Consider the following 19522-nt stretch of genomic DNA (forward strand, 5'->3'; position numbering starts at 1 on the left):
TTCCTGTTATTCATGTTATGGTGTGATGAAAAGGTGATGGGATAGGATTTTCTCAAAAATGATACAGTACTGATTTTTGTCATTTTTAACACTTTTTAACAATATCGGCATCGGCCGTATCGGGTATCGGAAATCGGGTATCGGCCAAGGGTGATGGAAAAAATATCGGTATCGCATCGGCCATTAAAAAACCTGTATCGGTCGACCCCTATTCAAGACTGAGATTCAGGACTTCAGCCACAATCATCTATACAGTATCATTTTAGATCACACAAAGGAGCAACCGCTAACGCAGCAAGCAACAAAAAAACCCCATAACCACTCATACCACAACCACCAGGGTAACATCATACAAGACAAGAAGTACACCCTGCATTGGGGTGCTTATTCAATGCAAAGCGTTTATGTAACGATTATTTGCCTATTTGTTGTGCCAACTTGCTCGCAGGCTTTATTATTCATCTGCTGATTCGGGTGTCTCCTTACAACATTACATCTCCCTCCCCTTAGGCGCACTTATATAGCATTTGATAGCCAAAAAAAGGTCATTGGTCAGTATAAATTCAATGTTTATTGATCTACACAAAGAGTCATCTTGGCGAGGAGGGGTTGTGCGAAGAGACAAAAGGTTATTATTTTGGAATCATGGGGGTTACAACAATGTGCTTTGGAGCTGGAAAAGGAGTGGCCGGGTTGGTCTTTGTGGATTCAACAACAAAATAGGGAGAGAGGGGGAGAGGGAGAGAGCGAGAGAGCGAGAGAGTGAGAGAGCGAGAGAGGTTCGGCACAACACACACGTCCTTTCCTCTGCCTCTGCGGAGAGTAAAAGGAATGGAGCAGCAGCTTTCTGGGAAAGCACCAAGGACGCCGTGATGATCTGCAGTACCCCATTAGTGTCTGATGCCCCAGCACCACTCTGCCGCTCGCTGCCTGCCACACAATCTCCCTCGGACACGCTCGATAAAGCCTCATTTTTTACTGCTCCTCTCGCTGCTGTGTTGTGCTGAGTAGTAGTACTCCACTGTGAGTGCCGCTGCCTGGTGCACCGCCTCACCTGAGCAGCACAGTAAAACCCTCCGCATAGCAGCAGACGCAGGTTAAAGCTGCGGGCTGGAACTAACCTGAGCTAACAATTAACACGGCTGCAGTTAAAGTGCTTTCATGTCTGTTAAAGGACTCCCGCTCGCCTGCGTACAGAAACATCAGTTAAAAGGGTTCGTACGCAAGAAATCAATGACAAGTGATCCGACAACCATGCAGACATGTCAGTGATTAAGGAAGCACTGATTTCATTGTAGACAAACAGAATGGCAGGAGAGGAACAATGTCGGTGCCAGAGTAACAATGCCTCGTTTGTATGCCGACTGACGATAGTCAGTCATATATGGATTCTTTGGCTGGAGCACCAGGTTTGTGCACCATGCGACAGCTTCGCACCTGGATGTCAGGATCCTGTCACTGAGCTAACCATTAACACTATTGCAGCCTGGTGCCGGTGTGTGTGCGTGTTGGAAGCCACTGCCAACATGTAGCCTTTTTTCTGGTCTTATCTACGGAATGAGAGAAGACATGGTCTCTTTCTCGAATGTCCTGTTTGGACTTGAGAGCCTGGGCGAACTGCATCAGCCGGCTTGCACCATCCTCCGCGGCTATGGCGCAAGATAAAGAACCGCAAGAGATACAGCTAATCTGGCATGTGCTGAGGGTAAACAGTTAGCTTAGCTGAAGGTTACTAAAGGCTGACGTACAACACCACGCTGGTGGTGACTGGTGTGCGTCTTAGGATTAGGTCCATTACTAATTCACATCGCACAACAGTGCAAATGGCTGGGGGTAAGCAGTCAGGAGAACTACTGCAACACACACACACACACACACTAAAGTCAGCCTGAGCATGTCAGGGGTAAGTAGTCAGGAGGACTACTGCTATAAACGCACAGACACAGACACACAAAAACACACTTCAAGTCAGCCTGAACATGTCAGAGCCAAGTAGTCAGGGCTCCTGCTATAAACCCACAAAAAGCACACAACACACACACACACACACACACACACTTCTACAGCAACAACGGACAGGCAGCGTGTACTTAAGTCAACTTGAGCACGTCAGCCTGTCCCGTTTGCTCTTGGGTAATAATAACACGTTGGAGCGAGGCTGATAGATGGGATGGATAGGCCAGCTAGATAGCCAGCTGTGTGGACTTGAACCCCCAGTGGTCCTTTGACTTCCAGCGGGGCCCTTTAACATAATTACCTTTGACACAATTACAAACAGAGGGAGTCGAGTCTTAATGCTGGCTAGCACACTGATAAGCTTTAGATGTGTGCCTGTACAGTGGCTGGTCGGCCGGTGCAGATGGGTGGGTGTGTTCACAAAAGCAAAGCAAATATGAGGAAGGGGAGGGAAAAAAAGAACTTTACAGTGAAGCTTTGTGGATAGGGGGCTGGACGTGCCACACAATGCATCCATATCCTCACGCACACACGCGCACATGCCTATAACAATAGTTCAGAGTGGCTGGTTTGGCTGGCTCAGTCAACACCATACTGTACTCCCTTGCAAATGGGGAAGGCTCAGTATGACAGGACACTCTTGCGTGCTTGTTCAAACGGTGCCCTCCCTAAAGCCAAGCCCCTCTCCTTCTTCTCTCCCACACTCGTCTCCTCTTGAGTCACACACACGGGCAGCACATGAAATGGGCGTGTCGCGCAAGCACAGCACTCTCTTTATTCCTGAGAGATTCCAACCGAAGACGGACATGGAAAAAAGGAGGAAAAAAACACCACTGGCAAAGTCTACACATTCTTGTCTGAGGTCGGCAATTAACTTTGGAGGAGAGGCTTTACGGTCTTGCGACACTTCTCCCAGGTAACAGCTGGAGGGGTTGGTGGTGGACATCTTCTCAAGAGTGTCCCAGGCAGCCCAAATATCTGACGTTTCTCAGGCCCTCAGTCCACCCCACCCGACTCCACTGCACTCCACTGAATAGCACTAACCCCCATGAAAAGCAATAAGGCATATAAACAAGCTCTGCCACTCATCAACTTGCAACAGGGCTGTTTATATGGGTGTGCTGCATTTACAGTTCTTATGCAATCAGTTGTTTCTGTTTGAAGTGTTTACACGGGGTGGGGGGGTTAAGGAGTAACAGACAGGATTTTCCAACAGCCAAGACAGCAAGCAAGCAGTCTTCCAGAAGAAGAAGTCCTTGACTGGAATCCAGGAAGCCTTTGAATTCGACTCAAAAGCAACAAAAAAAGGGTCACTGCTCATTGTATGGTGAAACAAAACGTATTCTAAGTTATTTTCCGCATTGCTATTATGGCCACACGTGTGCAAAGTAGAATAACAAGTTGGCCTTTTGTCGGGAGCATCAGCTAGTGATCATGATCAAAGTGAATTAACTCTGTGGCTTGAATTCAGCAAGCCTTTGTGATGGACACAAAACAAGGAAAATGGCTACTGCTCACAGTGTGGTACAAAAAAAGTGCTATTCTGAGCGCCGTGTCTCTTTGCTACGACAGTCACTAATGTTCACAGTAAATTAAATCCAAGCGTGTGCACAGCAGAACAACAAATCGCACCGTCTTTGTAGCGTCAACTAAGTGAGCATGATCAAAGTGAATGAACTCTACATATTTTGGCTGTGCTGAATGTCAAATCCTCAACCATAATGCCAATGATTTTTCACAGAACAACAAACAGATGTAGGCAACAACAAAAAAAAAAAACAGATGCAGAAAGATTCGGGATATAGGACAGGGTCAGCAGCTGCTCCAAATCAGCTGCCAATTGACCCAATAGACTCAGTGGAGCTTTAAGCCGGTACAACGGGACAACAGTGCAGCAGCGTGCCAGCCAGCGCCGACCGTGGGACTTTGCTTACCGTGATGACTGCCTTGCTGAGGCAGAGGGAGCCGCGGCAGCCAAACTCGCGCTCATGCTCCGACTTATAGTAGCTCAGGGTGTTCTTCCGCAGCACCACCCACCGGTCCTGCCAGCCATGAATGTAGTTGGTCCACTGCAAACACACAGACAAACACATTATTTACTGAGAGAAGGCCACGCGAGGACACAGTCACAGTGCAGGTAGAGCTTCATAAGTCAGGGGGACCGTATTACCTTGAAATGTCTATAATAAAAATGGACATTCAGTAACAAGCATGTAATACAATAATGTAATACCATATAAACATGTTCCTTGACAGGGCTTGGAAAATATTCCCTATAAACAAAGCCATTTCTCCAAAACAATTCATAACGAGGCTGGTGTTTAGTTTATGCCACCATCCCCTTACAGAACATTTTAATGAGATTATCGGCTATAATTACATTATGCGCAGATGTCAATTGAGAAGGATCCAACTAGAGCAGCACCAGCAGTGTTCACAACAGTAGCCAAGCCAAGCCAAGCCAAGTCATAGCCAGGCATGACAATGGCAGTTCAATATGGAAACATTAACAGGCTGCTGTCATTTCCAAAACGTACAGATTCACATACGAACATAGGCCGAAAAGCCGATGTAAATGACGGGGTTAAAAACGGAGAGCTGCGCGAGGAAAACGCAGCTCCAGTTTGAGGTGGAAAACACACGTCACCTGACTCGATTATCCTCTCGAGTTTGTTTACGAAATGTGTGCACAATTTAGCTACGTATATAATACTTCCATTCACAGGTCAATGTTAACAAAAAGGGAACACAGACAATACAGTGTTGTGGTGGTAAACCAATCTGTATTCCATGATTGGAGACATGGATAATAAACACGCAGTTTACTTGCCTTGCTGAGGACGCCACCGAATTCAACAGGCTGTCCCAATTCAGGGTCCTGATCCTCGTCTGAACCAGATGAATTCCAGCTATGATCCGACATTTAGGTCTTGGAGTGGTTTGATAGTTACGCCGAAGGAATACTAAAAAAGGGGTCAAAACGGGGAGACGGGTTGTCGTAAGAACACAACACAGAATCCAAAGTCATCAAGTTATGTCTAAAACATTTCTAGTCAGCGCCAGAAAGGCGTTGCCTTGGAGGGGAAGCTGGCTTCAAAAAGCACCTGAGAAATAACCAAAATACATAGCTAGCAAGCTAGCTCGCTATGAAAGATGACATAGTACTCACTGGTGGCGTCTCCTGTCGTTATCTCACCGATTGCCAGGAGCTGTAAATAATTAGCTGGTCGGTGTACGTCAATAGTTCCGGTTTATTACCTCGACCCGCGAAAGAACATTTCCCCAAGTCCGTAAAAACGAGCTGATTCCTGGTTGTACTCCGCTAACGTTTGAAAGCTAGCTCACTAGCCAGCTACCCCCAAGCTCAGTCGCCAAGTGTTTGCGACAGCAATGAAAAGAACTCCTTACGAGGGCATTGCCAAATGTTAAGTGAATCTGCGGCCCTAAATCGAATAAATGGTCATTCGATTATTTTCAATCCGTGTCCACACAGCCTGAGCACATGATGAGTGCGACGTACGTGACTGGCAAAGTTTTGCATTCAAAGCTCACGTCTGAACACATGTCTCCAGACTCCCCCTTCCGGCTTTTGAACGATTCTACATACGCATTTAGCCTACGTTTGTTTATGGAATACAGAATGGCCGAGCGAGCTGTCTTGTCAGACAGCAGAGGCAGAGCACAAAGCACGTGGCCCGCTCGCATACGCTCATAAAGAGGTGGGCTGAGCTTATTACTGTGTTCAATTGCGATTACATGACATCGCAGTCAGTGTATCAGGTCGGTTATTTTAGAGGTTAACCGAAAATAAAATATCAAACGTCGTGAAATCCACTCCTTCCATCGTTATGACCTATTAAAGAAAGATCTAGACTACAATATATCCAGTGCGTCACAAGGTGCGCCTCAAGGAATAAACTGACATAGGCGGCCTATGGGGAAAATCTCATTCATTTGTGATATCGACCATCTCCTCTTTGAAACGTTCAGACAATGTTAATCACGTCTTGTTTTAACGTGGGGAAAATGAAATATAAAATAGGCATATGAATAGACCTATATCATTTTGCCTCAACAATTTAGGCTCCTAGAGGTTTCTGATGGCAGGTGACTGAAAACGTGAGCCTATTAAAATTTGGATCTCTAGCTCCACCCTGTGGTTGGATACATGTATTGCTAAAATAATCTTTGTAGCTTGCATGCCCTTTGCTGCACTGCTGGGTCACTAGTTGAGATGTTGGAATTCACCTAGCTGGGCATCGATGGGACTTTTCGCGCCCGGAGCACCATGAATGTATCGTTTGCTTCTCGTCGGTAATTTTTTGCATCGGCAATCTTTTGAGGCCAGTAAACGTTTGCGAGCAACAGATAAACTGTCCAACATCCATAAAACTAGGCCTATTAGAAACATTCATAATTATACCTTAAATATGGAAACACAAAACGATCGTGTGCATTTTATTTTGTTGCGTTTGCCCCATTTAGGCTATAGTTGCACAAAATAACAAACCAAATAGGCCTAGCCATAGGCCCAGGTGAAGTTAGGCTAATGCTTGTTTAACCCTTTCATGCACAGTGTCGACTACAGTTTAATAATAATAAGTAATTAAACTCCAATAAAAAACGGGATTTTCCAAATGCACTTCAAATCACTCGTGGGGGCATCGTTTAAGTCCACTGCACGATAGAATAATAGTGATAATCTCAACATCAACAACCACAGCTGTAGGCCTAGAGAGATACAGGATCCTTAATCCAAGACGGCGGACATAGAAAGTAGCCTACACTGTCACCTCTGGAATATTGGTCATGGTTAAATTATATGCAGATATAGAAAATATCTTCTGAAGAAGCACATATAGTCTAGAGGAATGCTGTTGCCAAATTGTATCAAGATTGCTTTAGTACATTTTGCTCTGTGTGTTCAAACGTAACTGTCCACTACTGTCCAATACTGTGTCAGTGGTGGACACCACGCACCAAAGGTCTTATTTGCATTTTAATGACTATGGCAACTTTTTTTTGAAAAAAGTTGACCAAATAGATTTTTTACTAGGGAAACATGTCCTATGTAATACTAAAAACATTTTTGTTAATTATACGTATGCCTTATAGGCCCAATGTACTTTTCCTTTTCCACATAGAATACGTGTGCAGAGTGAAAAATAGGCTAGTGTTATAAGGTAAAATCTGAATAGGCCTACTGTTTTTATCAGTCATTATTTTGACATTTTCCCAACTGCTTCATGACCACATTACTCAATTTGACAATATAATTTTCTTGTACACATGTGTTCATATGTAGTGCCGTATCATTGACTTGCATTATAACAGGTAGTGCTTAAAACCATTAATAATTTCACCGGAGTTAAACAAAAACAAAAAAGTCAATGAAATCTTCACTAGTTGTGATGTTTCACTATTTATTGTGTGGTAAAACTGAAAAAAAATATGATTTAGTTAAAAAGGAACATTTAATTCTACCTTGAAAGACTCGATTGACCACATTAAATATAAGGTAATTATTGACAACACCAAAGTGCAGTAGTGATTCTCTTTGGTGCAGGCCCCCGCCTGCTTTGAATAATTCTGATGTAGAGGGCACATATCCTGTCGATGGATGAGGCAGGGGGCGAGAGCCTACCCCCCTTCACAGGACAGGGACCAACTGGCATCCACAGAAGACTACAGAGAGAACCATCAACCCAGGACCTCGATGACTGGAGCAGACGATCTCAGCATTACTTGTGGTGTCCAGGCTGGAGAGAAGATGCTGAACTGCGTCTGAAGCAGAGACCCATTGCATCACCTCATCACGGGGCAGGGATCAACAGGCAATGGAGGCTGATGGGGAGGAGGTGGGGGCGTGGACACCAGCGTACTCTAGTCAGCAGAAGAGCACAGATGGACAGAAGGCTTTTGAATGAGTGTGCAGACATTGACTGTAGGTACAAACATAAGTGATAATGTGAGAAAGCTGGTATACCCGAGAACTAGGGCAGTGATTGGTTGGTTAATGCAAGTGAGCTAGATACCGTCTCATCTTTATGGCAGAACTTAACCCCTTACAGCATCCACAGTGCAAAATAGCATACAAAAGTCCATTGAGCACTTCCAGTCCTTTTGTGCACCGTTTACACTACAGTGGACACTTGCATATCTCTGTCAAAATTAGGAATTTTCAGAAAATTATTTTTTTGCATGTCTTAAAGGGACACTGTGTGAGATTTTTTGTTGTTTATTTCCAGAATTCATGCTGTCCATTCACTAATGTTATCTTTTTCATGAATACTTACCACCACCATCAAATTCTAAGTAGCCTATTTATTATGACTGGAAAAATTGCACTTTTCATACATGAAAAGGGGGATCTTCTCCATGGTCCGACACTTTGAATTTCCAAAAATAGCCATTTTTAGCTGCAAAAATGACTCTACTTGGACCATACTAGAAAATATGTGTTCATTACTTAGCAAACTTTAATGTAAATATCAAATTTGGCGATAGCCAACCCAGTTTCAATGAGCAGCATAGTTGCAGCATCTTTTTGACCATTTCCTGCACAGTTTCCCTTTAAGTTCTTTTTCATTCGAGTCACTCGTCATAACTATGGGAGTCACTCATTGGCTGACGACCTGGACGAAGAATGTAGTAAAATCACTCCTGAAAGGTGGACATTTCGCGCAGAAGGCAGGGCCTGACTACTGCCTATATTACGCATAGCCGCGGGCGCGAGCATCTTTCTTTCACTCTCTTCGGCTGTGTACTGCTCGACCTGCTGAGTTCAACTGTCCTACATAGGAGTGTGCCGGGAAGGTGCTACTTCGCTGGACGCTCAGCACGATGAAGGGCTTCTACGTTGACAAAAGTGCCCTACGAGTACTTTTTGGACACTTTGGAGACTTCTTCACCGACCCTCCCGTGGAATTTCGTCGAAAGAGTTAGCCACGTGAGTCACTAGGGCTAAACCCAACCAGCGTGATTAACGTGCTAACCTGCCATTTAGCTAACGGTTCCGCCTTAGCTAGCATGGCCAACGCGGGAGTCGAGAGGACGGGAGAGGAGGAACAACGCGATTGCATCGCAGGCTGCGGATTCCCTATCTCGTCGAGGGGCCCCCACCTTCTCTGCGTTGTGTGCCTCTGATACCGGCACGCCCAGGAGGCGCTATCCGGGACTAAATGTAAGAAGTGTCAGCGCATGTGCTCTGCCACGCTGGAAAAGCGCCAGCTGCCCTGAAGTGCATGCTAATGGCGTCTTACGTGAGGACACAGAGCCTGAAAAGGAGTCTACGGTGGAAAAGGAGGAAGACGACGACGGCAGTTCGGTCGCTTCATCATCGCCTGACCCTGCCACGCAGGAGGAGGCTCAGCCCCCCATCGATCCGGGCGTGGAGGTCACCGACGGGGAATCAGAAGTAGAGGCACCCGTGGAGGAACCCAGTGAGGATCCTGCGCTTGATGAGTCGACGGCCTTCCGCCCGCGAGGGCTGCCCCCTCGGTACAGAGGATTCCTTGACATCGCTGAAAGAGCTGCTCATCGGTTGAATGTGCTGTGGCCCGCACCACCGCTACTTTGTGTCTAAGGATGGCTCGACGGGCGGCGTACGCCCCACCGGACCTAGGAGGGTGCTCCCCCTCTTCAGAGAGGTGGAGGAACAAGTGGCTAAGTCGTGGGACAAGCCGTGCTCGACACGTGCACCGACACCGGGATTCACCATGCTGGACACCGCCAACACGGATCAGGGAAGGGATTGCATGCCTGCTTTGGAAGCACGCTTCGCCCGACACTTCGCACCCCAGTCAGGACGCCTGCGGTCCGCCTTCGTTCAGCCGAGCCCTCCAGCGACGACAGACAGGCTGACTCTCTCCCTGTGGGAAAAACGCTACCGCTCAGCCTCCCAGATGGCTAGAGCCGTGAAAGCTAATGTCATGCCAGCCGCGCACATGGCCGCGTGCTTAGCTGAGGAAGAACCGACGGGCGACATCTTGGAGGAGCTTCGCACCGCAGCGGATTGGATCCTCCAATGCAACGTGGCGGCTGCACAGGTGTCTGGGAGAACCATGGACCTGGCTGTCGCTGGAGCGAGGGGACTGTGGCTCCGCCACACCACCCTTCAGGAGTTGGAAAAGTCAGCAGTCATGGACATGCCTCTCTCCCTTTCTGGATTGTTCGGGGAACAGGCACTAGCAGCGATGGATGAGTCGTTGTGGTCGGGCGTCCACACCAAGAGGAATATGTCCACAGGCGCCTAGACTCAAGCTGCGGATCGGCAGGCAGACCGCTTCACCCCCACAGAGGAAGTCTCCTCAACTGCGTTGTAAGACTGAGCAACTGTTTGTGTGCTTCGCTAACCCTTCTAAGGGTCTCGCTTTGTCCAAGCAGAGGCTTTCCAAATGGTTGGTGCTAGCCATTCTGCTGGCATATGAGTCTAAGGGGCTTGCTCCCCCTACTCAGGTCAGGGGGCGCACTCTACGCGCGCGGTCACTACTTCATGTGCCCTCTTTAGAGGTGCTGCATTTGAGCGGGTATGTAGGGCTGCTGGCTGGGCCAGCCCCTGTACCTTTGTCAGGTTCTATAGGCTTGACGTGACCGACATGCCTCTGAGACATAGGGTATTGGGCAACACTAGCCTGGGGTGATGAGGACACCTTCCTTTCAGAGGACTCCTATGGAGGCCCTTCTCATTGGTCGGTCAGTTACGATTCCGGGAGTGATTGCATGCTCCCATAGAGATGACGAGTGATGAAAAACAACAATAGGACTCGTATGAGTCCCCGGTTCTTTGAGTGAGATGAACAAGTCATCATTCTACTACACCCTGCTCGAGACAGCCAAAGAGAGTGCGACATTAAGAATGATATTCGTGCCCGCGGCTATGGGTAATATAGGCAATGGGTGGGCCCTGCCTTTCACTTTTCTGGAGTGATTTTACTACGTTCTTCGTCTAGGTTGTCAGCCAATGAGTGACTCCCATAGAGATGACTCGTTCATCTCACTCAAAGAACCAGGGACTCATACGAGTCCTATTGTTTTGTTTGATGATTAGAAAAAACATCGAAAAAAAATCCACCTCTATGATTTAATAATTCGTACATGAAAGGGTTAAGTCACCTTTCCATAGCATTTTGTTGGTAACAGTCCAAAATGTTAACAAAACATGAATAAATACACACAACCTACTCAATTTTGCAATGAGGAGAGTCTCGAATTATACACACCAACACATGCTCTCTGTATCAAGAAAATGGTTTCGGGAATAATAATTGTCATTTTAATAAGGCTCGAAAATACTGAAATATATGTTGCACTTCTAGAGTGTTACTCAACATTTGAAATCTGATGACACGGTGCGGAGAGACTCGGGGAAACTTAAAACTCTCAAAATTCATTTTTATTTTTGTGCCTGACATTCAAGAACTTGCACTAAATTATTTGTCACATCCTCTAGATTCTAGGGGAGGAACTCTGGTGCAAGGCAGCCTATGTTACAATGTTACATGAAATGTTTAGAAGAGCTGGTGCAGTAACATCTACATCCCTGCCCAGCTCGTTTGACACCAACCTGCTGCATACCACCCTGTCTCACTTGGACAAAGGAAAGGGTAACTAGTGCTGTGCAAAAGTATTTGCCCCCTTACTCATTTCTAGCTGTTATTGCATCTTTGTCACTCTGAATGATCTCAGTCTCAGATCAAGGAAATTGAAATGGTAGATACAGATAACTCTTGAGTCAACACAAAATCACGTTTTAATTGCCGATTGACGGCATGTGAAAAAGTTTCATAAATCCATACACTCTCAGAAAAACAGTGATAAAAAGCATTGCCACGTGCTACAATAGAGATTTTGAAAAATATGCCAGAGTTTAGACAAATGACTGAGTTTTGCTTATTTTATTTTTTTCAAAGTTTCAATATGGGGTTGCAGGCTTGTGACAGTCAAATATGGACAGGACAAATATGACATTTGACTCAAAATTTAGTAGGCCTATACTTTTTTAAACTCTGCATTTATTACACATTACTTTTTCACAACTTAGAAACAGGTTTAACCATTTAAAACATTAGCAATTTTGAAAACATTAATTAACTTAATTTTATAAGAGCCTGTGACATAGGGCTGCACAATTAATCGAATTTTAATCAAAATCGCGATTTTGGCGGCCACGATCATAAAACATGAAAATCGCGATTTCAGTGTCCCATCTAAGCTGCGCGCACCTGCAGACTTGTGCACTGCTCGCACGTTCTCATCACAAAGACATTTCAGCCAATAGTAGGCCTAATATTGTTGACAACTGTCTCTGGGTGGAGGATAAGTCTGTGAACCAATAAGCAGACAGTACTGAGAGGGGCGGGCGGCAGCATTTTGGCAGGCTGGCTGGTAGTCGGAGACGGAAATCTCCGTGTCAGTGCACTCACTGCTGGGCAGTGGAGGGGAGTTATTTCATCCTAATGGTGGATATATATGAGGAATTCAAACATTAAACCAGCCATTGCATGATGCTGGAGTCTCTGAAGGTGTTTTGAAACTATGTGCTTTGACCAGCAACTGTTTGTGATTATGGAAAACCAAGAGAAATAGCTTTAATTCTGGTCTAAAAAAATCGCTAGTTAGCATGCTAACACAAACGAAATAAGCTACAAACCCCAACTCCGATGAAGTTGGGACGTTTGGTAAACAAACAGTGAATAAAATCAAAATGCTATCATTTTCAAAACATTCAATCTATTCATTAGATGGAGAATAGTGAAAAGACAACATATTAAGTGTTAAAACCGAGAACAAATATTGTTTTGGGGGACATATGTACTCATTTCTAATTTGATAAATCCAACACGTCTCAAAAGAGTTGGGACGGGACAATAAATGGCAGCAAATGTCGAGGAAGACTAAAAACAAAACAAAAGACAACATTTAACAGTTAAATACATTAGCCGATGAGATGATTTTATATAAAAAACAGTGTTAATTCCTATCTTGGACATGATTTCACCAGCTTAAATGGTGGGTGTATTCCTTGTCATGTTTTGCAATGTTTTCCTTTCTGTAGTGCTTACAGTGTGACAGGTCTTGACCAAACACCCACCATTTTATCACCTGCTGGTCCTTATGATGGAGCCAAACTGTTAAAACATAGTAGAGAATGCAATTTGACCTTACTATGTGGCAGTAATCGAAGATCTCCCTTCAAAATATAATGCATGAGTGGCTTTTCATGCTGTTTAAAACCCATTTATACCATTCAGCACTGTACTGTAGGCCTACTGTACAGAGGAGTGAGAACATCTTAACCAATGCACTACTGCACCCGCATGCCATCATGGATGCTGACTTTTGAAGCTAGCACTTACCAGAGGTGGAACGTAACTAAGTATTTTTACTTCGTTACTGTACTTAAGTAGTTTTTTCTGGAATTTGTACTTACTTGAGTAAAAATAAAAATGCAGACTTTTACTTTTACTCAAGTACATTTTTTGACAATTACTTGTACTTTCTACTCCTTACATTTCTAGGAGAAGACTTTGTTACTAGTTACATTTATCCTAGGTTTTCCTGTTGTGTTTCGTGGATATTTCAGTAGCCTCAGCTGCGGGCAGGGAGGTGGGACCAAGCCCCTCTTCCAAATTGACACCCAGATAGAAAATATACTTTTAAAAACATTAACAGGACTCCATAGTCATGTTCAAATGGAACCGAAAACCGTTGCAGACAATTTTTCCTATTGTATCAAGTAGGTAGACATGGAGAAAGACAGCCAGTGCGCGTGTAGGCCTACTTGTACTTTTGTACTGAAAAGTACATTTAAAAGTTAGTACTTAGGACTTTTACTTAAGTACGTTTTTGGTAAACAACTTTTACTTTCACTTGAGTAATTTTTTCGCAGGGTACTTCTACTTTTACTTAAGTACACAACTTCAGTACTTCTTCCACCTCTGGCACTTACACAAGTTGGATGGTCCATTTTCACTGTAGCACAGGATGTGCAATGCTCTATTATTGTCAAAAAGAATGGACTTCTACAACTTCTGCTGACTTCTGTAAGCAAAGGACTGTTTCCCATGTCTTCTGGGTCTATTTCAAGTGAGCTCAGGTGCTTAGGAGAATGTTACACCCCTGTATCATTTGCACACATTAAGCATTCTTAATATGGTCAATTTTCAATAGCTCTAGCACTCCAGGAATTAGAGTGAGACTACAGCCAATATATATTTCATGATGTCATGAACCTATACAATGATTTTATTAACAAAAATATGTCTTATATACACTCAATCGTGGTAAATCAAAGGGAATTCAAAAATGTATGTAATAACTATGGTAATTATTCCCTTTGCATCTTTAATTCTGAGTGACTCAGCCTCTCTGTGATGATCTTATACCTGGACACGTATATTGTCCGTCAGTACAATTCATTTTGAAATGTTCTTCTTTGTTGTTTTATCTTATTTGGATGTTTACTAAATTTCACTGATCCCCGTCCCAACTCTTTTGAGACGTGTTGGATTTATCAAATTAGAAATGAATACATATGTCCCCCAAAACAATATTTTTTCTCGGTTTTAACACTTAATATGTTGTCTTTTCACTATTCTCCATCTAATGAATAGATTGAATGTTTTGAAAATGATAGCATTTTGATTTTATTCACTGTTTACCAAACGCCCCAACTTCATCGGAGTTGGGGTTTGTAAGTAATGTTGTCTACAACAATTAGAGTGGCTATAGCCTACTCACTTCTCATTAACACCAACCTGCGTGTATATATTATAGCTGTTTTGGTGGACAACTAATGTAAAGTTACACTGGTGCAGTGAGTTAAATTACAATGAGTGAAATTCAACACAATTTGTAGCTGCCATAGTTGCTTCTGCTTCCTACATTCTCAAATGTGTTAGCTTGCTAGCTTGACAAATGCACTGCAGTCCAAATTGGCAGAACCTAACAGAACTCTAGGCAATAATACACATCATGAAGCTATGTTTTATTTAAATGGTTATGTTTTCATGCTAAGTCATGAAGTATTACTTTACAGACCAGAGCATATGCATATTATTAAATTCAAAAGTGACAGCTCTTCAGCACAGCCCTTTGATCTCTCAACTCACTCTCTCTTTCCCTAGTTAAAACACAGAGAAAACCTCCTTCTAACTCTCCTACTCACAGGTGCACTATCTCCAGTCCAGAATTGAAATTAGCTGGGAATCATACAATAGACAGCACACACGTTAAGCTGATCAAGTTGGTTATGCTGCCTTGCTTTGTGAGTGTAGACATATCATGCAGACCACAGCTTCTTGGTGGCCTAGGTACACACATGTTCTGGTCTTCACTCACCCTGCCCTGCCAATGTCATATTACAAATCAAACACAGTGATTACCCCCACTTCCTGAAATAGGCCCTACTTGTGTTTTTGCAAGTGATTTGGGAAAATACAGTGTGATGCCACTCAGTTGGCCTGTTGAGTAGCCAATAAGATCTTGCCACTGTAGGCCTATGGCATATTTTATCATATTCACTACATAACTTTACTGAAATTTTAAGAAACAGATTTTTTTTTAAATTTGGCTTTATTTATTTTTTATAGGCTACTCTGGAATGGGAGGGGGCGTGTGTGTAATCGTGATTATAATCGAAATCGCAATTTTGATCAAAATAATCGTGATTATGATTTTTTCCATAATCGTGCAGCCAATTGTCACGTCACGTCAACTACCCACATCCATCCAGGCATAGAAGTTTATTGGAACAATTCAACACCAATGTGCACTGTAATCAAAGCTATAGGTCCAACAATATATTATGGGTGACCTTCTTTTAGTGATTTTTTTTTTTGCGGCTAGGCTGTGTATGATATTGTAATTGTAGCTATTGAGACCAAACACCCCAGTCCTAATTGAAAGTGAAAGGCCCATAGGGAAACTCCCATTTGTCATTGGGACACAACACACTGTACACACAAGGAAATTGCATTATGCCTCACAGGTGCTTCAAGCATGCTCTGCAGGGGAAAGATACCATGATCATGATGTCTCATGGAGGATGGGAAAGAGTGCTGATATTAGGCCTATAAACAAGTTTCACTCAGTGTCACATTCATTTAATTCAATTCATTTAATTTTAAACGAATAACTCACTGGTATGGATTATTATTTGTTTGAACTTGATTAAGGTTTTAAAAACAAGTGTCCTTGAAGAGTTTCACCTTTTATTGTGCATACCCTCACTAGAGGGTGCTGTTGTGTAAATTAAGTAATCAGATGTTTTTTCAGTCTTCTCAATTCCACAGGAGACAAGCAACCTCTATTGTGGTAGAGGTCAGTTATGGAAAAAAAACATGCAATGTTTTCTGTTATCACAACCTCACAGTTAATGAATGGGCTATGGTTCAGCCTTTTTGTCCAGTTCTGGTGTTTACTTGCAGTTATGGGCTCATATCTTTTTAGATCTTATCAGAGTAAGCAGTCTGTCTCAATTCAGTTCAGTTCAATTCAATTCAATTCAATTCAGTTTCAGTTTCAGTTTCAGTTTATTAGGCACCATATGTTTATTAGCCTCAGGGTAATTTACATCTGCAGTCCCTGGCAGGACATAAAACATCAAAAACACATGAACATAGGCCTACACATAAATACAATAAACAAATCACTCGCATGAGTGTCCCCTACAACCCAATTCCCCCCCCCCCCACACACACACACACACACACACACACACAGACAGCATAAAAACATTCAAAATAAAAACATTCCGCCAGCACCATAAATCAGTGGTTACAGTTTGACTGTTTTTCAGCTAACATTTCAGTCGTTGGAGAGGCAGCTCTTTTTCACCTGATAGTGTATTCCACTGTGTCGTAGCTTTAAAAGAAAAAAGAAGACTGCCCAAATGTTTTGCAGTAGGTATTCCATAGTCATAAACAGATGCTATTCTTCAGGATTGTATGAAACTAGCAGGTTGATGGCATACAGCACAAACTCCAAAAGACAAGCTGGGGAGTCGTGTAGAGTCTCATACAGTACACTTGACACAAGCTTGAACTCTCTATTCAGCATCATGATGGTTTCTGCTGTTAATGATGAACAGGCTTTTGAAGTGAATTGGTGTATTCAAGAATGAGGAAAGGTTTTTTTTACCAGATTGTTTGGTTTGAGGTTAGTCACTGTGACTTTTCCTTTTTCTAGTTCTCTCACTCTCTTCCTCTCTGTTTCGCTCTACCTTTCTCCCCTTTTCCACAAATGCATCTCGCTCCGTTTCTGTGTCCATAAAAGCTGGCTTTGTGCTAGCTACAACGTCTGTCCTTGGCCTTGGTGAATTTCTGGTCTCAGTTCCTCAGGAGGGGGATCTGTTCACAATGTCTACATGCCTATAGTCAGTTTTCCCCAGTTGTACTTGTCTTTATATCCCTTCATTTGCCCTCTTTGTGGGGAGCCGTAATCCCTCACCTCACGGTCTTCCTTTACACAATCCTTATCTGCTGCTGGTGGGAGTTGCATGAAAATTTGCATTTTAAACATTTGCACTCGCTCACTCTCTTTCATTTTCACATTACACTTATCAACATTTATATTTCACTGTGATTTTCTAATGTTAATGAGTAGAGTAGAGTAGAGTAGAGTAGAGTAGAGTAGAGTAGAGTAACTTTATTGATACCCAGGGGGAAATTCAGGTATCCAGTAGCTTACATAAATACACAAATACACAAAAGCCCACATGGACATTTCAAGACAAAAATAACACAGGAATAGTCATCAGGGCGGGGGAAATAAGATAAAATAGTAGATATAATAAATGTAGAAAATTTAATTGTGCAAAAAGACATTCTGTGAGTTGGGATAGACCATTGCAGAAAAAAAAACATACTCTGTCAGTTAAAGTGTTTATGAAACGAAAACAAAGTAAAGGAATTTGACCATTTCCAGGACAGATTCTGAAAGTTCTAAGCCTTGTGAATAAAATGGGATATTGTCTGGGTGCTATTTTGTCCTAAAAGTCATGTTAAAACGTTCCCAAAAAGTGTTATGTTTACTTTTTTTGGTGACATGCAAATTTTATGCAAATGATATGCGTGACATAGAAGGGGTGAGTTCACCTCATTCCACCTTGTTCAGATCAATGGCGGCTAGTACCAAAACAAAGCGCAGTGTCAACCAGTGTGTTGCTGGAGGGCCGAACGGTGCCAGCTGCAAAAATGGCTACTTGACAGAAGGAATATCTTTGCACAAGTTCCCTTCTGTGAAGAATGATGGAACTGTGGCCGACAAGGAGAAGGCTAAAACAAGCTAGGGCTCTGTGGATCCAATGTGTGGTTTGAAGTAAGCTTCACCACAAATGTGGAGATCGTGGGCATGGTTGGACTGAAGGGAATGCTATTGCCTCAAGCAGTTCCAACATTTGACATCGCTGGCGTGCAGACTGAAACTGCCCCTGTAACTGCACTCAGGTGAGTGCACTGCTTTGCTTTAGGCTACTCGTTTTACCTTGTCCATCTGCTTTGTATGTTGTTTTCAGGAAAGGGTAATGCACATTACATGCCAAACCGATGCGAATGCTCTCGGAATATGCACTTTTTTGTTGATTGCCATTCAACTGGTCAATAAATTGGTTTTGGGAGGATATCCGCGCATCAGCGTGGTGCTCTCGGTCGAGGACAGCCAACTCACAGACTGGGCTTACTGCTTAGCGAAATAAACGGAGAGATGCACATAGTGTAGGCCTACTTAGAAGCGTTTGATTGTTTGTTTTTTAGTATTGTGGTGCACGTGTGGCTGACGTTTGGACACACCTCGTCCTCAGAGTCAGGCTGAGGGACACGCGACGCCTGTGACTTTGAGCACAAAAAATAATAATAATGATAAACGCTAAAAATATGCTGAGGACTCAGGCTATCTATGGTATTTTTCCAACAGCCTAATACCTCCGTTTTTTCTCTAGTTGATGATATTTTTGCATGTAGCCTACATGCATTTCAATCACACTATATCGCGCAATTGAATCAAAATGCCCCCATTTGTCAACAAACACACACGCCATGTCATCTTTGGGTCATGACAAAGCGCCCTTAGCAACCGTAACCATAAACAAAACGAACTGTCAGGCTATGTCAACAATCGTCACTTCGCCTGTCAGACATGTCACTTTCTGCAGATGTATCAGTGCCTCTGAAATAGATTTGTGCTGCTGTTTTTTTTTCTCATGAGGTTGGATGTGTGGTTTTTCGACACACTGATGTTTGTATCAGAATTTTGGTTCCTTTATAAGATGTGGGTCCATCAAATGTGTGGTGTTTTCTCAGATCACCATACTAGCAAACCAGGGACTCCCCTCTTTGATGTCACAGCCCAGCTCATTAGTCACACCAAATTTCACAGAATTCACACTTTGAGTTGCCATTTTCACAAGTTCCTCCGGGATGATTGGGTTCAAAGTCTCATCGATGCTATCAGAAAAAACAAGTCTTTAATGGGAATGACCGTTTGTTTTCGTTTCATAAACACTTTAAGGGAGACAATCTTAACATGACCTGGAACAAGTGTTTATGGATACATCTATGCTATAGTA

At 43.4% G+C, this 19522-nt stretch overlaps 1 protein-coding gene across 2 annotated transcripts in view; it reads right to left on the reverse strand.

Annotated features, from left to right (window-relative positions):
* The window catches only part of cert1a (ceramide transporter 1a), a 42382-nt gene extending 36797 nt beyond the window's left edge, over positions 1 to 5585 (reverse strand). For both annotated transcript variants that reach the window (XM_063187269.1, XM_063187267.1), the window contains exons 1-3: positions 5126 to 5585; positions 4787 to 4919; positions 3891 to 4025 (exon numbers count right to left, since the gene is read on the reverse strand). In XM_063187269.1, coding sequence (XP_063043339.1) covers positions 3891 to 4025; positions 4787 to 4879 — 228 coding nt within the window. In that variant the 5' untranslated portion in view covers positions 4880 to 4919; positions 5126 to 5585. The remainder of the gene's footprint in view (positions 1 to 3890; positions 4026 to 4786; positions 4920 to 5125) is intronic.
* Positions 5586 to 19522: the final 13937 nt, after the last annotated feature.

The sequence above is a fragment of the Engraulis encrasicolus genome, chromosome 21 (genome assembly GCF_034702125.1).
Source record: "Engraulis encrasicolus isolate BLACKSEA-1 chromosome 21, IST_EnEncr_1.0, whole genome shotgun sequence".
Classification (NCBI taxonomy): Eukaryota; Metazoa; Chordata; class Actinopteri; order Clupeiformes; family Engraulidae; genus Engraulis; species Engraulis encrasicolus.